The sequence below is a fragment of the Oncorhynchus kisutch genome, unplaced genomic scaffold, assembly GCF_002021735.2.
Source record: "Oncorhynchus kisutch isolate 150728-3 unplaced genomic scaffold, Okis_V2 Okis07a-Okis12b_hom, whole genome shotgun sequence".
NCBI lineage: Eukaryota > Metazoa > Chordata > Actinopteri > Salmoniformes > Salmonidae > Oncorhynchus > Oncorhynchus kisutch.
In genome coordinates, this window is record NW_022261984.1 from 2266791 (window position 1) to 2286295 (window position 19505).

General features: G+C 45.9%; 1 protein-coding gene across 1 annotated transcript in view; it reads right to left on the bottom strand.

Annotated features, from left to right (window-relative positions):
- The window catches only part of sgcz (sarcoglycan zeta), a 315374-nt gene that overhangs the window by 119000 nt on the left and 176869 nt on the right, over positions 1 to 19505 (bottom strand). The window contains exon 2 of the mRNA XM_031814950.1: positions 1990 to 2190. Within this exon, the coding sequence (XP_031670810.1) occupies positions 1990 to 2190 (201 nt within the window). The remainder of the gene's footprint in view (positions 1 to 1989; positions 2191 to 19505) is intronic.

A 19505-nucleotide genomic window follows, 5' to 3' on the forward strand; every position in this document is an offset into this window, starting at 1 on the left:
GAGTAAGAGCGAGGGAGGGAACGACAGAGGGAATTCATTATGTTAATATTGTAAATTAATCACTTCATTCCCAAAGTATGCTTTGGCAATATCTACATTGTTTTGTCATGCCTAAAAAGCTATTTTAATTTAATTGAGAAAGAGAGAGTGAGGCAGAAGAAATGAAAAACAGTACTATAGTGTTAGGTATGTGGTTATCGAGCTCTCTCTGTCGCTCTCTCTCTGTCGCTCTCTCTCTCTCTGTGTCTCTCTCTGTCGCTCTCTGTCGCTATGTCTCTCTGTCGCTCTCTCTGTCGCTCTCTCTCTCTGTCCCTCTATCTCTCTGTCGCTCTCTCTCTGTCGCTCTCTCTCTCTCTCTGTCGCTCTCTCTCTCTCTCTCTCTCTCTGTGTCTCTAAGTCGCTCTCTCTCTCTGTCGCTCTCTCTCTGTCGCTCTCTCTCTGTCTCTGTTTACAGGGGGGAACACGGCCCATTAGTCAGCACACGTTGACATTTATCACTTTGAGGGATTTCACTGATATCTGGAGGATATTGGGAGCCATAGTGGGAATAACACCTCGGAAAATGCATCTGCACAATTTGATTTGGGACCAGGAATGCCGGCGGCCTATGGGAATGGCTGGGGGCCTCGCGAAAAACCTGCACCTCTCCCTCTCTCTCTCTCTCTCTCTCTCTCTCTCTCTCTCTCTCTCTCTCACTCACTCACGCTCACACAAACACACTCGCTCTCACCCTTTTATTTGGTAGAAACTAAACCCTTCCGGCGTATTTGAGCTTATTTTGAAGTCGCGGGCAGATTTGATTGCAGGAAGCCATTATGAAAACAGACGGGGTAGAAAATCAGCAATTGGCAGGCGGGGTCACCTCATCCAAACTGATTTGCATATATATTATTATGGGCGGTCCCAGGGGCCCCGGGGCATGCTGGGTATATTACAGACTAGGCCGCCCCCCTGACCACCCCGCGCCAAATTGAGTTGAAAAGACAAATAGATGAAAAACAAGTAAACAGATCCGCAACTTTTGACAGGTTTGTTTATCTGTCAGAGCATTGGATGGAAATATTCATGGTAATGTTGTATCTCAAATAGCATCCTTGTCCTATATAGTGCACTACGTTTACCATAGAGCTCTGGGCAAAAATAATACACAAATAGGGTGCCATTTTGGGCGCCGCCCTCAATTTCGGTACGCCCCCGCTCTCTCTCCATCCAGGATTTCCATAGGCTCCATTTCACACACCGGCCACTTTCACAGCTGGGTTTCTGTCAGAGTTAGAGAAGGCTGTTTACCTGTGCCTTGAGCCACGACGAATGGTCTATCTAAAGCCATTAACATATTCACATTAACATGTGATTTGATCTGGCTTTTTGTCCCGCTAAGAGTGTCATCTACAGCCATGTTTAGCCACTAATGAACCATTGGGTTCCCCTTCCGCCTGATCACTGAATGTTTTTCAATTGACCCATCTATCAAGTGAGAAAACCCTTCCTCCGCAAGCCTCGTCACGTCTCCATGAGGACATGATATAGTTCCCTAGCAACATCCTTACTCAGTGAAGATACTCTATCTGCTCATCATGATTTAGGTTGGAGCAGAAACCTGCATAAACAGATCGAGGCCTAATGTTGAGCAAACTGAGCATTTCCCGATGCTCTTATGAAACCACTCTTAGATATCTTGTATGTTAACACATTGAGGTTTAAATGACATAAACGTGACATAAACCTGACATAAACATGACATAGCTTGACAAGATCCCAAACAACCAGCGTGGGTACACATTCACATGCATTTCCCCTCTAACCCTCTAGAGGCACTATGGTCACCTCACCGCGGTGAAGTTCATGACCTTCAAGAACCAGATGGTGAACTTTTCAACACTCGTATAGCATTGCGCGGGTCAAACCACCAGCCTAACAACAAGCTACCTCTCAGCACACAGTCACACTTCCCCTCCAGACCTCCAGGGGGCACTATGGGTAACTCACCACGGTGAAGTTCATGACCTTGAGGATCCAGATGGTGAGCGCCAGGTTGACGATCATGGTGACCAGGAGCAGGAGGATGAAGAAGTAGAGGCAGCGCTTCCTCCAGCCGTAGATACCCACCGGGTAGGCCTGGGCACCTTGGTGTACCTGCTGGCTCAGGGTGTTGGGCTGGGCTGCCAGGATGTACTGCTCCTGGGTCATCTGGAGGAGGAGGAGAGAACAGAAATAGGATTCAAACCCACAGTCTTCCAACTGATGAAGCACTCCTCTAACCTCTAGGCTGTCTGCTGCCCTCTGGAACTTCCAAGATGGAGATCAGGTGCAGTGAGAGGAGAGAGGGCAGAAATGGATGGGGGATGAGGGTAAAGACAGACAGAGGTGACAAAGAGATTAGGGATGTGAGGTTGGAGGTTAGCGGAGATGGGGGGGAAGCAATGGAGTAAAAGGTGTGAGCAGGAAGAGGGAGACTGAGAGGTTAATGAGGGGAGAGGGGATGAGAGAAAGGGTTAGGACCAATGGGACATAGAAAGAGAGAAAGGTTTAGGACCAATGGGACATAGAAAGAGAGAAAAGGTTAGGACCAATGGGACAGGGAAAGAGAGAAAGGTTAGGACCAATGGGACATAGAAAGAGAGAAAAGGTTAGGACCAATGGGACAGGGAAAGAGAGAAAGGGTTAGGACCAATGGGAAAGGGAAAGAGAGAAAGGGTTAGGACCAATGGGACATAGAAAGAGAGAAAGGGTTAGGACCAATGGGAAAGGGAAAGAGAGAAAGGGTTAGGACCAATGGGACAGGGAAAAAGAGAAAGGGTTAGGACCAATGGGAAAGGGAAAGAGAGAAAGGGTTAGGACCAATGGGACAGGGAAAGAGAGAAAGGGTTAGGACCAATGGGACAGGGAAAAAGAGAAAGGGTTAGGACCAATGAGACAAGGAAAGAGAGAAAGGGTTAGGACAATGGGACATGCAGAGAGAGAAAGGGTTAGGACCAATGGGACATGTAGAGAGAGAAAGGGTTAGGACCAATGGGACAGGGAAAGAGAGAAGTGTTAGGACCAATGGGACATGCAGAGAGAGAAAGGGTTAGGACCAATGGGACAGGGAAAGAGAGAAAGGGTTAGGACCAATGGGACAAGGAAAGAGAGAAAGGGTTAGGACCAATGGGACAGGGAAAGAGAGAAAGGTTAGGATCAATGGGACAGGGAAAGAGAGAAAGGTTTAGGACCAATGGACATAGAAAGAGAGAAAGGGTTAGGACCAATGGGACAGGAAAAGAGAGAAAGGTTTAGGACCAATGGAACAGGGAAAGAGAGAAAGGGTTAGGACCAATGGGACAGGTAAGACAGAAAGGTTTAGGACCAATGGGACAGGGTAAGAGAGAAAGGTTTAGGACCAATGGGACAGGGTAAGAGAGAAAGGGTTAGGACCAATGGACATGGAAGAGAGAAAGGTTTGGGAACAATGGGACAGGGAAAGAGAGAAAGGGTTAGGACCAATGGGACAGGGAAAGGGTTTAGGACCAATGGGACAGGAAAGAGAGGATGGGAGGCAAGAAAGAGGGTCAAGGTTAGAGAGAGGGGAGGAAAGGAGAGGAGATGGATGAAGTGAGACGGAAAGAGGAAGAAGGCGACAGAGGAAAGGAGGAAGATAAGGTCAAAGAGAGGAGAAGGGATGGGGGAGGAGCAAGGAGATAGAAAGAATGGACAGATGACAGAGAGAGAGAGAAGACAGAGAGAGATGCTATTTGGCCCAAAACAGAGAGTACACAGTGGCACTGTGACTGACCCAAACTTAAGGAAGCTTTGACTATGTACAGACTCAGTGAGACTTGCTATTGAGAAGGCCACCGTAGGCAGACCTGGCTCTCAAGAGAAACAGGTTTTGTGCACACTGCCCAAAAATGAGGTGGAAACTGAGCTGCACTTCCTAACCTCCTGCCCAATGTATGACCATATTAGAGACACATATTTCCCTCAGATTACAGAGATCCACAAAGAATTCAAAAACAAATGCGATTTTGTTCAACTCTCATATCATCTACTGGGTGAAATACCACAGTGTGCCATCACAGCAGCAAGATTTGTGACCTGTTGCCGCAAGAAAAGGGCAACCAGTGAAGAACAAACACCATTGTAAATACAACCCATATTTATGTTTATTTATTTTCCCTTTTACATTAACCATTTGTACATCGTTACACACTGTATATAGACATAATATGACATTTGTAATGTCTTTATTGTTTTGAAACTTCTGTATGTGTAATGTTTACTGTTCATTTTTTATTGTTTAATTCACTTTTGTATATTATCTACCTCACTTGCTTTGGAAATGTTAACACGTTTCNCAATGGGACATAGAAAGAGAAAGGGTTAGGACCAAGTGGGACATAGACAGAGAGAAAAGGTTAGGACCAATGGTACAGGGAAAGAGAGAAAGGTTAGGACCAATGGGACATAGAAAGAGAGAAAAGGTTAGGACCAATGGACAGGGAAAGAGAGAAGGGTTAGGACCAATGGGAAAGGGAAAGAGAGAATGGTTAGGACCAATGGGACATAGAAGAGAGAAAGGGTTAGGACCAATGGGAAAGGGAAAGAGAGAAAGGGTTAGGACCAATGGGACAGGAAAAGAGAAAGGGTTAGTACCAATGGAAAGGGAAATAAGAAAGGGGTTAGGACCAATGGGACCGAGGAAAGAGAAAAGGTTAGGACCAATGGGACAGGGAAAAAGAAGAAAGGGTTAGGACCAATGAGACGAGGAAAGAAAGAGAAAAGGGTTAGGACCAATGGACATGCAGAGAGAAAGGGGTTAGGACCAATGGACATGTAAAGAGAAAGGGTTAGGACCAATGGGACACGGAAAGAGAGAAAGTGTTAGGACCAATGGACATGCAGAGAGAGAAAGGGTTAGGACCAATGGGACGGAAAGAGAGAAAGGGTTAGGACCAATGGGACAAGGAAATAGAGAAAGGGTTAGGACCATGGGACAGGGAAAGAGAGAAAGGTTAGGATCAATGGTACAGGGAAAGAGAGAAGGTTTAGGACCAATGGACATAGAAAGAGAGAAAGGGTTAGGACCAATGGGACAGAGGGAAGAGAGAAAGGTTTAGGACCAATGGAACAGGGAAAGAGAGAAAGGGTTAAGTACCAATGGGACAGGGTAAGACAGAAAGGTTTAGGACCAATGGGACAGGTAGCGAGAGAAAGGTTTAGGACCAATGGGACAGGTAGAGGAAAGGTTAGGACCATGGGACAGGAAATGAAAGAGAGAAGGTTTGGGACAATGGGACAAGGGAAAGAGAGAAAGGTTATGACCAAGGGACAGGGGAAATGGTTAGGACCAATGGGACAGGGAAGGAGAGGATGGGAGGCAAAGAGGGGTCAAGGTTAGAGAGAGAGGGGAGGAAAGGATAGGAGATGGATGAAGTGAGACGGAAAAGAGGAAGAAGGCGACGGAGGAAAGGAGGAGAGAAGGTCAAAGAGAGGAGAGGAGGGATGGGGGAGGAGCAGAGGAGATAGAAAGAATGGACAGATGACAGAGAGAGAGAGAAAGACAGAGAGAGATGCTATTTGGCCCAAAACAGAGAGTACACAGTGGCACTGTGACTGACCCAAACTTAAGGAAAGCTTTGACTATGTACAGACTCAGTGGAGACTTGCTATTGAGAAAGGGCCACCGTAGGGCAGACCTGCTCTCAAGAGAAGCACAGGTTTTGTGGCACACTGCCCAAAAAATGAGGTGGAAACTGAGCTGCACTTCCTAACCTCCTGCCCAATGTATGACGCATATTAGAGACACATAATTTCCCTCAGATTACAGAGATCCACAAAGAATTCAAAAACAAATGCGATTTTGTTCAACTCTCATATCTACTGGGTGAAATACCACAGTGTGGGCCATCACCAGCAGCAAGGAGTTTGTGACCTGTGCCGCCAAGAAAAGGGCAACCAGTGAAGAACAAACACCATTGTAAATACAACCCCATATTTATGTTTATTTATATTTCCCTGTTACATTAAGCATTTGTACATCGTTACAACACTGTATTAGACATAATATGACATTTGTAATGTCTTTATTGTTTTGAAACTTCTGTATGTGTAATGTTTACTGTTCATTTTATTGTTTAATTCACTTTTGTATATTATCTACCTCACTTCTTTGGAAATGTTAACACTTTTCCCATGCCATGCAGCCCATGTATTGAAATTGAATTGAGCGAGAGACAGAAGAGAGAGAGAGAGAGACAGAGCGAGAGACAGAGAGAAAGAGAGAAAGAGAGAGGAGAGACAGAGACAGAGTGAGAGACAGAGTGAGTAGACAGAGCGAGAAGACAGAGAGAGAAGAGAGAGAGAGAGAGAAGAGAGAGAAGAGAGACAGAGAGAGAGAGACAGAGCGAGAGACAGAGCGCGAGACAGAGCGATAGACAGAGCGAGAGACAGAGAGAGAGAGAGAGAGAGAGAGAGAGAGAGAGAGAGACAGAGAGAGAGAAACAGAGAGAGAGAGAGATAAGAGAGAGAGAGAAGAGAGAGAGAGAGAGAGAGAGAGCATGGATCGAGGAGAGAGAGAGAGGGACAGGGAGAGATGAGGAGAGGAGAGAGAGAGAGAGAGAGAGAGAGAGAGGAGAGAGAGAGAGATGAGAGAGAGAGAGATAGAGAGAGAGAGAGAGATGAGAGATAGAGAGAGAGAGAGAGAGAGATAAGAGAGAGAGAGAGAGAGAGAGAGATAGAGAGAGTAGAGAGAGATAGAGAGAATAGAGAAGAAGAGAGAGAGAGATAGATGTAAGTAGAGAGAGAGAGAGAGAGATAGAGAGAGAGAGACAGAGCGAGAGAGACATCGCGAGAGAGAAGAGAGAGAAGAAAAGAGAAAGAGAAAGAGAAAGAGAAAGAGAAAGAGAAAGAGAAAGAGAAAGAGAAAGAGAAAGAGAAAGAGAAAGAGAGAGAGAGAAAGAGAGACAGAGAGCAGTGGATAGAGCGAGAGACAGAGCGAGAGACAGAGCGAGAGACAGAGAGAGAGAGAGAGAGAGAGAGAGAGAGACAGAGCGAGAGACAGAGCGAGAGACAGAGCGAGAGACAGAGCGAGAGAGAGAGAGAGAGAGAGAGAGAGAGAGAGAGAGAGAAAGAGAAAGAGAAAGAGAAAGAGAAAGAGAAAGAGAAAGAGAAAGAGAAGAGAAAGAGAAGAGAAAGAGAGAAGAGAGACAGAGAGCAGTGGATAGAGCAGAGATAGAGAAGACAGGTGGTGTGGAAGGAAGGAAGAAAGCGAGGGAGGGAGGAAGGCAAGATGAGAACGGAGAAGAGAGTGCGAAGGAGAGCGGGAGAGTGAAGATAAGAAAGACAGGAGAGAAAACCCATTCGTTCTACTGCTTGAAGAGCTGAGGATAGGAAAGATACCACTCTGCCAGGCCTCTGGTATCTCCCTGTAGATCTCTAGTCTATATTGCTGGGCTCTGCCTGGATTCTCACTAAAGTCGAACCGGGAACTATAGAATCCATTCGACACATCAGCGAATGCCCATTACTCACAAGCCCATAGAAAATGACACGGTGACGTATTGAATTAGCAATAGTGTTCGGCAGCGGTGTTCTGCTGTTGGAGATTGCAGACATTCTCACTGGCATTTTCACTGCTTGCCCAACTTGATTGTTTGTGTAAACAGCATGACTGTATTCTACCATTCAGAATGCTGTGTTAGAAGTCCAAAATGTCACCGCTATTTCCTTTCAGTGCCTATGGGCCTTGGTCTAAAGTAGTGCACTAAAGAGGGAATAGGGTTCTATTTGGGACGGAGACGTTGCCTGGGCTCAACAGGTCAGAGCTGCTTCATAGCCCCGGGACTTCATATGGCTATAAATATCTAATGAGCAACGCATTAGAAGTGAAGAGACATGACTTCTCATTCCCACCACCTCCTCCCTCAATCTGTCTCTCTTTCCTCTCACTGTTTGTTTCCACATATGTTCCTTTTCTCATTTCTCCTCCTTTTTCTGAACGTCCCTAATGTGACCGCATCTCTCCTCTCCCTCTTTACCTCACTCCTCTCTCTATCCGTCTCTCCTCTCCTTCTTTACCTGACTCCTCTCTCTATCCATCTCTCCTCTCCCTCTTTACCTCACTCCTCTCTCTATCCGTCTCTCCTCTCCCTCTTTACCTGACTCCTCTCTCTATCCATCTCTCCTCTCCCTCTTTACCTCACTCCTCTCTCTATCCGTCTCTCCTCTCCCTCTCTTTCATGCTCTCCCTCTTTACCTCACTCCTCTCTCTATCCATCTCTCCTCTCCCTCTCTTTCCTGCTCTCCCTCTTTACCTCACTCCTCTCTCTATCCATCTCTCCTCTCCCTCTTTACCTCACTCCTCTCTCTATCCGTCTCTCCTCTCCCTCTCTTTCCTGCTCTCCCTCTTTACCTCACTCCTCTCTCTATCCATCTCTCCTCTCCCTCTCTTTCCTGCTCTCCCTCTTTACCTCACTCCTCTCTCTATCCATCTCTCCTCTCCCTCTCTTTCCTGCTCTCCCTCTTTACCTCACTCCTCTCTCTATCCATCTCTCCTCTCCCTCTTTACCTCACTCCTCTCTCTATCCATCTCTCCTCTCCCTCTCTTTCCTGCTCTCCCTCTTTACCTCACTCCTCTCTCTATCCATCTCTCCTCTCCCTCTCTTTCCTGCTCTCCCTCTTTACCTCACTCCTCTCTCTATCCATCTCTCCTCTCCCTCTCTTTCCTGCTCTCCCTCTTTACCTCACTCCTCCCTCTATCCATCTCTCCTCTCCCTCTCTTTCCTGCTCTCCCTCTTTACCTCACTCCTCTCTCTATCCATCTCTCCTCTCCCTCTCTTTCCTGCTCTCCCTCTTTACCTCACTCCTCTCTCTATCCATCTCTCCTCTCCCTCTCTTTCCTGCTCTCCCTCTTTACCTCACTCCTCTCTCTATCCATCTCTCCTCTCCCTCTCTTTCCTGCTCTCCCTCTTTACCTCACTCCTCTCTCTATCCATCTCTCCTCTCCCTCTCCTCCCTGCTCTCCCTCTTTACCTCACTCCTCTCTCTATCCATCTCTCCTCTCCCTCTCTTTCCTGCTCTCCCTCTTTACCTCACTCCTCTCTCTATACATCTCTCCTCTCCCTCTCTTTCCTGCTCTCCCTCTTTAACTCACTCCTCTCTCTCTCTATCCATCTCTCCCTCTCTTTCCTGCTCTCCCTCTTTACCTCACTCCTCTCTCTATCAGTCTTTCCCTCTCCCTCTCTTTCCTGCTCTCTCTCTTTACCTCACTCCTCTCTCTATCCATCTTTCCCTCTCCCTCTCTTTCCTGCTCTCTCTCTTTACCTCACTCCTCTCTATCCGTCTTTCCCTCTCCCTCTCTTTCCTGCTCTCCCTCTTTACCTCACTCCTCTCTCTATCCATCTCTCCTCTCCCTCTCTTTCCTGCTCTCCCTCTTTACCTCACTCCTCTCTCTATCCATCTCTCCTCTCCCTCTCTTTCCTGCTCTCCCTCTTTACCTCACTCCTCTCTCTATCCATCTCTCCTCTCCCTCTCTTTCCTGCTCTCCCTCTTTACCTCACTCCTCTCTCTATCCATCTCTCCTCTCCCTCTCTTTCCTGCTCTCCCTCTTTACCTCACTCCTCTCTCTATCCATCTCTCCTCTCCCTCTCTTTCCTGCTCTCCCTCTTTACCTCACTCCTCTCTCTATCCATCCCTCCTCTCCCTCTCTTTCCTGCTCTCCCTCTTTACCTCACTCCTCTCTCTATCCATCTCTCCTCTCCCTCTCTTTCCTGCTCTCACTCTTTACCTCACTCCTCTCTCTATCCATCTCTCCTCTCCCTCTCCTCCCTGCTCTCCCTCTTTACCTCACTCCTCTCTCTATCCATCTCTCCTCTCCCTCTCTTTCCTGCTCTCCCTCTTTACCTCACTCCTCTCTCTATCAGTCTTTCCCTCTCCCTCTCTTTCCTGCTCTCTCTCTTTACCTCACTCCTCTCTCTATCCATCTTTCCCTCTCCCTCTCTTTCCTGCTCTCTCTTTTTACCTCACTCCTCTCTATCCGTCTTTCCCTCTCCCTCTCTTTCCTGCTCTCCCTCTTTACCTCACTCCTCTCTCTATCCGTCTTTCCCTCTCCTTCTCTCTTTCTTTCTATTAATTTCTCTCTCTTTTCCCTCTTAGTCTCTCATTCCTTTCCCATCCATCTCTCTAGCTCTCTCTCCATTTCTCCATCTCCCTGTTACGCTCTCTATCACACTATCCATCTTTTACACCTCTCTCTCTCCATCCATTTCTCCATCCCCCTCTCCCTCTCCCTCTACGCTACCTGTATGCCTCTCAACCCCTCCACCACTAACCCCATGTAGTCTCAATACATTTTTCAAATTGAACTGACAAGGAGCGATCCATCACGCCCGGGTCTCCCCGCCTGAGGCTTTCCAACGGAGCCGCAACGTGACTTTATTAACGCCTTAACAGCCAAACGCCTCTGCTGTCGCGGCAACCCAGGCGCCACCGCAATCCAATCAGCCCGATAACGTCCTGTGCTGCATCACCACATCTTAGCAACCATTCAAGACGGGAAGGCTTTAGAGAGGAAAGTAGGGGGGAAAGAAATGGGAAAACTCACAGAGAGTGAGGCTGGTTGTTTGTTTTGAGGGGGTGGTGGAGGGGGAATTTCCCAGAATTCCCTGGGTAGAGATATATGGAGGGAAAGGGATGGAAAGGAAAAGGGAAGAGATGGAGGAATGGCTCAGCTGTAAACCATTGATGTGGGAGAGAGAGGTGAGTTATATTGGTGAGTTATAGTTGAAGAGGTGTGGAGAGGTCTGGGTTAAAGGCACACAGATGACTCATAGAGAGACTAATGTTAAGGGTAATGATACTACATCGTCAGTCAGATACCTGCAAGAGGCGTGTGTGTGTACCTGCCTGCCTGCGTTCATGTGTGTGTGTGTGTGTGTGTGTGTGTGTGTGTGTGTGTGTGTGTGTGTGTGTGTGTGTGTGTGTGTGTGTGTGTGTGTGTGTGTGTGTGTGTGTGTGTGTGTGTGTGTGTGCGCATGTGTGCGTGTGCGTGTGTGTGTGTAATGACTCATGCCTCAGTCAGAGCAGAGTAGTGAAAGCATCAAGGGACAGGAAGTGATCCAGCCAGCCAAGATGTAATGCTATTTTCTCTTCCTGCAGATTTCCCTATTGAATCCCATTCCCCAAATGGAAACACATCTCCTCTGATACAATGACTCAGAGTACAGGTGATTGAAGGTGTGTAAGAAAACACTGGATGCATCCCAAATAGCACCCTATTCCCTACATTGTGCACTTTAAAGGGAATACAGTGCCATTTGGGACACCGACACAGCTCATCAGAGAACTGGGAGGGAGATAATGGTGTTGGGAGGGGCAAGTGACTTTTCCTTGTGAAAGACAGGAAAGGAGGACGGAGAAGAGAAAGTTTTGCCTGGCTTGTATATGTGGTTGTTTTATCTACCTTAGTTGAATGCACTGACTGTAAGTCGCTCTGGATAAGAGCGTCTGTTAAATTTCCAAACTGTCAATGTACCTGTTAAAGACGCAGTCCGGGATCTGAAGCTCAACAAATTCATCAAAAAATAGAATTTGATTTGTAACATATCATACGAATTGAAAAACATTATTATTTGACAGTTCTTTGCAGGACGTAACATATCAAATGAAATGTATGACGTAGTACACATGTGGATGCCGTAGTACACATTTGGATGCCGTAGTACACATTTGGATGCCGTAGTACACATTTGGATGACGTAGTACAAAATTGGATGACGTAGTACACAATTTCATGATGTAGTACACAGAAAGCGGGGACCCGTTTTGGACTGAGGCTTTCAAAACTACTATGTTAACTTCCCTGACTAGCGCACTTGTCCTGTCACACCAGACATGTCAATTATGTAACATGTTTCCTCAATCGATACGGCTTTCAACTTGCTTCCATTTCACGCAATGACATTCGGCAGAGTTTGAGCACACACGGTAAGTCGCATTAAACAAATCAATACATCTTTTAAAAGGTCATAGCAGTAGCTGCTGTAACTCAACTTACGGTAGAGAGGCAGACAGTGCAGATTTGTGGCTAATTAAACTTTGCTGTCACAAGAGTGGGTGTGTCTGTGTGTGTTTGTGCAAAAGGTACACATGTAGGATCTTAATTTGATCAAACTGTTGTCGAAGGAAATACAAACTTGTAGTGTATTTGAGTTTAAAAAGACGTCTAAAGTTTGTAATTTCCACTTTAAAATGTCGGACTTGGGGCCTCCTGAGTGACACAGCGGTCTAAGGCACTGCATCCCCAATGGGCGGGTGCAGAAAAGGGGGGTTTGGCGGAACATGTTTCGGAGGACACATGTCTCGACCTTCGCCCGTTGGGGAGTTGCAGCGATGACACAAGATCAAAATTGGATCGCAATTGGATATCACGAAAAAGGGGGTAAAGTATATAGGAAAAATAAATAAATCCTCAAACAACTCACTTCAGTATCCGTTATCTGACTGAAAAGAAGCAGTGTCTCCTTCCCAAGTTTCCCTGATGAACCTCCCCTGTGGTAGGTTTCTAGGTGTGTACTGTACTGTCCTATGTAATCACTCTCATTTCATATCCAATTAACACCTCAAACAAGGTCTAAGGCAGGAGGAAGTTGGCCAGGGAACCTTGGGAAGGAGGACACTGATTCCTTTCAGTCAGATAACAGATGCTGAAGAGAATTGGTTTGATGATTTTAAAAGGAGGGAGACAGAACTGGTTGTCGAGGAAAGTAGACTACGTCTCACTGTGAGTAAGTGTGTGTTTGTGAGAAGCTTCTAAATAATAACGCAGCTGCTATGTGTGTGTGTGTGTGTGTGTGTGTGTGTGTGTGTGTGTGTGTGTGTGTGTGTGTGTGTGTGTGTGTGTGTGTGTGTGTGTGTGTGTGTGTGTGTGTGTGTGTGTGTGTGTGTGTGCACGCGCGCATGTGCGGCCATGTTTAACTATACTTGGGGGGGGGGGGGTGTTAAGGTTAGGTTCTCGTGTTGAGACTAGGGTCAAGGTTAGGATTAGGGTAAGGGTTAGGTTTAAGGGTTAGGGAAAATAGGATTTTGAATGGAACTGAATTGTGTGTTCCCACAAGGTTAGTTATACAAGGTTGTGTGTGCGTGCGTGTGCGTGTGCGTGTGCGCGTGCGTGTGCGTGTGTGTGTGTGTGTAATTAATGTCCATGAATTATAAGGCAAACAATAATTCACAGTTCGTGTTTGCTGCAGGATTATTTACCTGCTGTGAGATTTAAGATCAGATACTATTGACAACTTCTCACTTTTTCTCTCCCTGCCTCCCCGTCCATCCCCTCCCCCACCCCCTCACTCCACATCAGATGTTTGAGAAAATCAAACCTCCTAGGCTGAAGTAGCCCTGCACAGGCTATCATCAAACAAACTCACTTCAGCATCCGTTATCTGACTGAAAAGAAGCAGTGTCCTCCTTCCTAAGATTCCCTGATGAACCTCCCCTGTGGTAGGTTTCTAAGTGTGTACTGTACTGTCCTATGTAATCACTCTCATTTCCATATTCAATTAACACCTCAAACAAGGTTTAAGGCAGTTGGTAGTTGGCCAGGGAAACTGTTACATCTGCGCCTGCCATGCCCCTCTACTGCTCATCCTGTGTCTCCCTAACCTGCCGCCACTCCCACAGTGCTCTCTCCCTTTTCCTCTTTGTGTGTGTGTGTGTGTGTGTGTGTGTGTGTGTGTGTGTGTGTGTGTGTGTGTGTGCGTGTGTGTGTGTGTGTGATTGTATGGGCGGACACAGGTATGCTGGAGGCGGAGCAGATCCCCACCAGCTGCATCCTGTTCCATAATCAAGACCTCTACAAACACTCAGCCTTGCCACTTCCACGCTGCCAGATTGTAATCTTTGCTCAGTCAGTCTCCATTTTGTAGCTGTTACTTCCTGCTTAGATCCTGTTTTCGTGTTGTGTCTGTTTTCCTCTTCTGCTCTGACTCTGGTCCGTGTCTCCAGTCCCACGTCTCGTCATCCTGCTTCTCTGTCCTGGATTCCCCACTCTACTACTCCCTTGGATTCCCCTCCGGACCTGCTTACCCAGTCCCAACTCCCCTCGCCCCAGCCTCCGCACCTGGTTTCCTGCAACCCGCCCGAGCTTCCCCTGACCTGCACTCCATCTTCCCCCTGTGTTTCAATAAATACCTTGGTTACCTCATCCCAGTCTCCTCATCTGAGTCTGCTCTTGGGTTCACCTGCTCCGCTCCGCGTGACAGAAACTTGGGGAAGGAGGACACCGATTCCTTTCAGTCAGATAACGGATGCTGAAGAGAATTGGTTTGATGATTTTAAAAGGAGGGAGACGGAACTGGTTGTCGAGGAAAGTAGGCTACGTCTCACTGTGTGTAAGTGTGTGTTTGTGAGGCGCTTATAAATAATCATGTAGCTGCTGTGTGTGTGTGTGTGTGTGTGTGTGTGTGTGTGTGTGTGTGTGTGTGTGTGTGTGTGTGTGTGTGTGTGTGTGTGTGGAGCATGGGGAGAAGATGTAATACAATGTGTTTGCCTGAATCCTCGTGCCCCCGTGAAACTGATAAACAGCCATGATTCTAGACTCATTATCTGAGAATTTTTCACGACTGAGTACTGCACAGTTAAGGATTACATGACTCAATGCTCACCAGGCTCACATTCTCCATGTCTTTAACAGTGTGAGGAACAGCTGTGTGTGTGTGTTTGTTTTCTGTCACACATGATATCACACCAGATTGTAATCATGGAACTATTACACACCATACAAGCTATAAAAACAGACATTACTGCAGGGCAGGAGAGGGAAATATTTTGGTGTCTGAGATCACAAAACATTGAGAAATTGGCAATTTTAGGCCCTTTTAAGACCTACACTTCTCCTGCAATAATTATTATTATTGTAACCTTTATTTAACTAGGCAAGTCAGTTAACCTCTACGGGATCGGTAGTCTTGATACAACATTTTGAACAGATATGCAATGGTTCATTGGATCATCCTAAAACGTTGCATATAAACTGCTGCCATCTGGTGGCCGAAATCTAAATAGCGTCTGTGCTGGAATAATACTTTATGACCTTTCTCTTGCATTTCAAAGATGATGGTACAAAAAAAAACTATTTTTTGTTTCTTTGTATTATCTTTTACCAAATCTAATGTGTTATATTCTCCTACATTAATTTCACATTTCAACAAACTTCAAAGAGTTTCCTTTCAAATGGTATTAGAATATGCATATCCTTGCTTCAGGTCCAGAACTACAAGCAGTTAGATTTGGGTATGTCATTTTAGGTGAAATCTTTTTTAAGGGTCCAATCCTTTAAGAAAAAAATTGTATTTACAATGACGGCCTACACCAGCCAAACCCAGACGATGCTGGGCCAATTGTGATACAGCCTGGATTCGAACCAGGCTGGTCACTGTAGTCTGTAGTGACACCTCAAGCACTGAGATGCAGTGCCTAAGACCTCTGCGCCACTCGGGAACCCACTTCAAGACCTTACGATGCGTATATTGTACATGATAAACAACATCTTGGTGTTATTAAACTCCATAGTGTGCTCTAACATCTAGAATATGTCTAGACTCTGAAATACAAATGTTCACAATCATTTATTGAACATATAAATATTAATATGAATATCTCAAAACGACCCTTTTTAATTGTGTTCATTTTAAGACATATTGTTTGGAACAATAAACTCTACAAGTACATCCCATTTCCAGAGTCCTGATCAATGTTATGAGCACCACCAACGCAGTGAATGGATTCAAACTCCTGCTGCTAGTCATTTGATGAATATCAATGTCTATGTACACAGTAAAATGGGTCATGTCATTAAAAGTACCAGAGAACCACTCTGGAAGTTTGATGTCTTTCAAGAGTATTTTGTTCCAAACCATGTCTTAAAATAAGATATATCAAAATGGGTAAATATTCATATTTATATTATTGAATAAATGAATGTGAATGTCAGAGTCTGGACATTTTCCATCAGTTAGATCACATTATAAAGAGTATAATGACACCATGATGTTGTCTGTATCTGGAACGGTTCACAGGTCATAAGGTCTTACAGGAGACATGTCTAGGTCTAACAAGGGCCTAAAGTGGCTACTTTCATCATGATTTTCAAAAAATATATGTTTTGTGATACAAATGTAAAAAGCATGTTAAACATTCTTTCACCCAATGAAGTTTCTATGTGAGAATTCCCAGAACAATCTGAGATGCCAGAAATATTTCCCGCTGGGCTGGCTGGCGGTGGAATAACCCTGCAGTGGACAGTTCTGTACTTCTGATAAAGACTTAGAACACTACACACAACACATATTTATATTCATTTCTACTGCATTTAACACTTGTCCAAAGCGACTTACAGTAATGTGTGCATACATTAGATACAGTGGTGGCCACAGCCAGAAATCAAAACCATAATTCTGGCATTGCATGTCACAGTCTTCCAACTGAGCCATACAGGACCTCACTGAGCCACTCCTAGATAAACATTCCTTTGTTGTGTGTGTGTGTGTGTGTGTGTGTGTGTGTGTGTGTGTGTGTGTGTGTGTGTGTGTGTGCACTTTTGTGTGTGTGGTGGTGTGTGTGTGTGTGTGTCCGGTCCGGTGGTTTTGACCTGCCAGCCTATCTCCCTGTGCGGTCAACCGCCCAGTAATCCTTCAGATTTAGTGCGGCCAGCCGAGCTCCAGTGTTTGTCGTGAACACACAGAAACACACAGCGAGAGATGATGTTAAAGTACAGCACCTAAACCCATACAGTATCTAGGGCCCCTGGGTACCTTGTTTTGCAGAACTACACACTGGAATCTGACAGAGGGTCAAACTAATAACCCAAGCTTGCAAACTTGGTCTGTGTTCCAAATGGCACCCTATTCCCTGTGTAGTCCACAAGTAGTGCACTATATAGGGCATAGGGTGGCATTTGGGACAAGAGGTTTCCCCCCTCTAGTTTGTCAGAAAAGTAGTGGACCCTTAACCCAGTGGGCCCTATATCCTATTACTTATACCCTGCTACCTGCCTGTGTACGGCCAAGACCACTTTAATGTTTACAGTATTTTGAAAATGTTTCTTGATAAGTTCTCATGTGCGGCAAAGACCACATTTAACTTCACAAATTCCTTGTATAATTATTTGATGTTTTATGAATCTTAAAAATGATGTCTAGTGCTTCTCTGGGTATTTTTTTGCGTAATTTATTCCCTTATTGCCTGTCTGTGTTCGTTGGGGAGGTATCCTGTTGTTTTAGGTTCTCTACCTGGGGATGGTAGATAGTTAATTACAGATGTAGGATATTCATTTGATCACCCTGTTGCAGGAGAACTTGCCCTCTATGCAGGAAATGTAAAACATGTACAGTAGTTGAGGTTTAAAAAGGCTTCTGAAGTTCGTAATTTCCACTTTGAAATTTCAGACTTGATTTTCCCGTACGAAAAAAGTTATCAACCCCTACAAAAAAGTATATTAATTATTATTCCACAAAATAATTCATATTTACTGTTGATGCATGATTATTTTCCTGCTGTGGCATACTGGCTCAAATTGAGATCCTACATCTGTGGTATGTGGTTTCAGAGCTGATAGGCAGGTATCCTGTTGTTTTAAACTATCTACCTGGGGATGGTAGTTAATTAGTATAATGTTTGAGACCTGATGGGAGTCAAGAAGGAGATAGGGTACAAGACAGATTAGTGACAGGCTCAATTAGAGAACACCCGATAGGATGTCAGGCCAGTCAGCCTAGCAGCATCCTGAAACCTGATTGACCAGGGGCGGACTGGGGCCAGAAATCAGCCCTGGCATTTTCTAGCACACCGGACCATTTCTATACTAGCCACATAAGGATCTTTCTGGGCAAAAAAATATATTTTCGGATGGCCCACTGGCCTAAAAATGTTCGCCAACTGCCCCAGTCAATAAAAGCGTACCAGTCATCTAAGTCCACTACCTACACCATCTGTCCACTACCTACACCATCTGTCCACTACCTACACCATCCAAGACCACTACCTACACCATCTAAGACCACTACCTACACCATCTAAGTCCACTACCTACACCATCTAAGACCACTACCTACACCATCTAAGACCACTACCTACACCATCTAAGACCACTACCTACACCATCTGTCCACTACCTACACCAACACATCCCTCCGTCACGTCCCTCAAACCCAACGGACCAACTCTGCCGGACCAACAGAGCAGGTGTGTGTGTGGACCTAGTCCAGCCTCTCTTCTGTCCTCTCCATTCTGGCCTTCTCCTAGGAGCTCATGTTGTGACTACAGATGCTCACAGCCCTCTTCACAACTCTCTCTCCCCTCTATTCAGTTTACTGGCAGATCACCTTCTGCTGACAAAGTCCTCCTCTCCTCTCCTCTCCTCTCCTCTCCTCTCCTCTCCTCTCCTCTCCTCTCCTCTCCTCTCCTCTCCTCTCCTCTCCTCTCCTCTCCTCTCCTCTCCTCTCCTCTCCTCTCCTCTCCTCCTCCTCTCCTCTCCTCTCCTCTCCTCTCCTCTCCTCTCCTCTCCTCTCTGCCACCACGCTGTCTGTCTGGCATCACCACTTCACTGTTGCTTGTTGTTATGTAGGGGTCTCTGTCTCTGGACAGAAAGAGGAGGATGGAAACGCATAAATTCAGTGTTTGCATCCAAAAATGTCAGCCTATTCCCTGTATAGTGCACTACTTTTGACTGGAGTGCTGTGAAATGCAGTTCTGGAGGCACACACTCTTTTCCTTTCAAACCCATGAAGGAGAGTGATGAAGTTTAGATTTTGGGAGAAATAGGAGAATATTGGGGTGCAATCCTCACCTTATTTATGCCAACAAGCGCTAGCATTGTTCCTCACAACATCCCTCCCTGGTGAGGCTCCCCCTACAGGCCAGATAACAACATTACAGGCTGCCTGTAGGCGTTTTACTGTACTCTGTGTGGCTGTGTGCTAATGAAGCCAACATGGGAAGCGGTGACTAGGAACAGCTTTATTCCAGCGTGGCTCCATGCCTGTACATAAGTTATATATATACCAACAGGTCAGGGATCAGTCTAAAGAAGTGCAGGAGGGAGCGAGAGGAGAGAAAGGTCATATTAACTGGAGAAGGTCAGACATTTGTGATTGAGGGAAGGATGAGAAAACCAGCGTTCTTCTTTGTCACACTTTGTCATGAGATGACGTTGAATAGGCAGCACATGGGGCTTATTGTGTTTCTGTGTGTGTGTGTGTGTCAGAGAGGTGATGGAAGTGTGTGTGTACTGTACGTTGTGTGTGTGTGTGTGTGTGTGTGTGTGTGTGTGTGTGTGTGTGTGTGTGTGTGTGTGTGTGTGTGTGTGTGTGTGTGTGTGTGTGTGTGTGTGTGTGTGTGTGTGTGTGTGTGTTTGTGTGAGTGTGTTTGTGTGTGTTAGATTTACACCCCACATGTCCCTTTATGCACTCTCATCTATCAGAGTGCCTGATGAATTTTACACAATGAGGAGGAGAGAGAGAGAGAGAGAGAGAGAG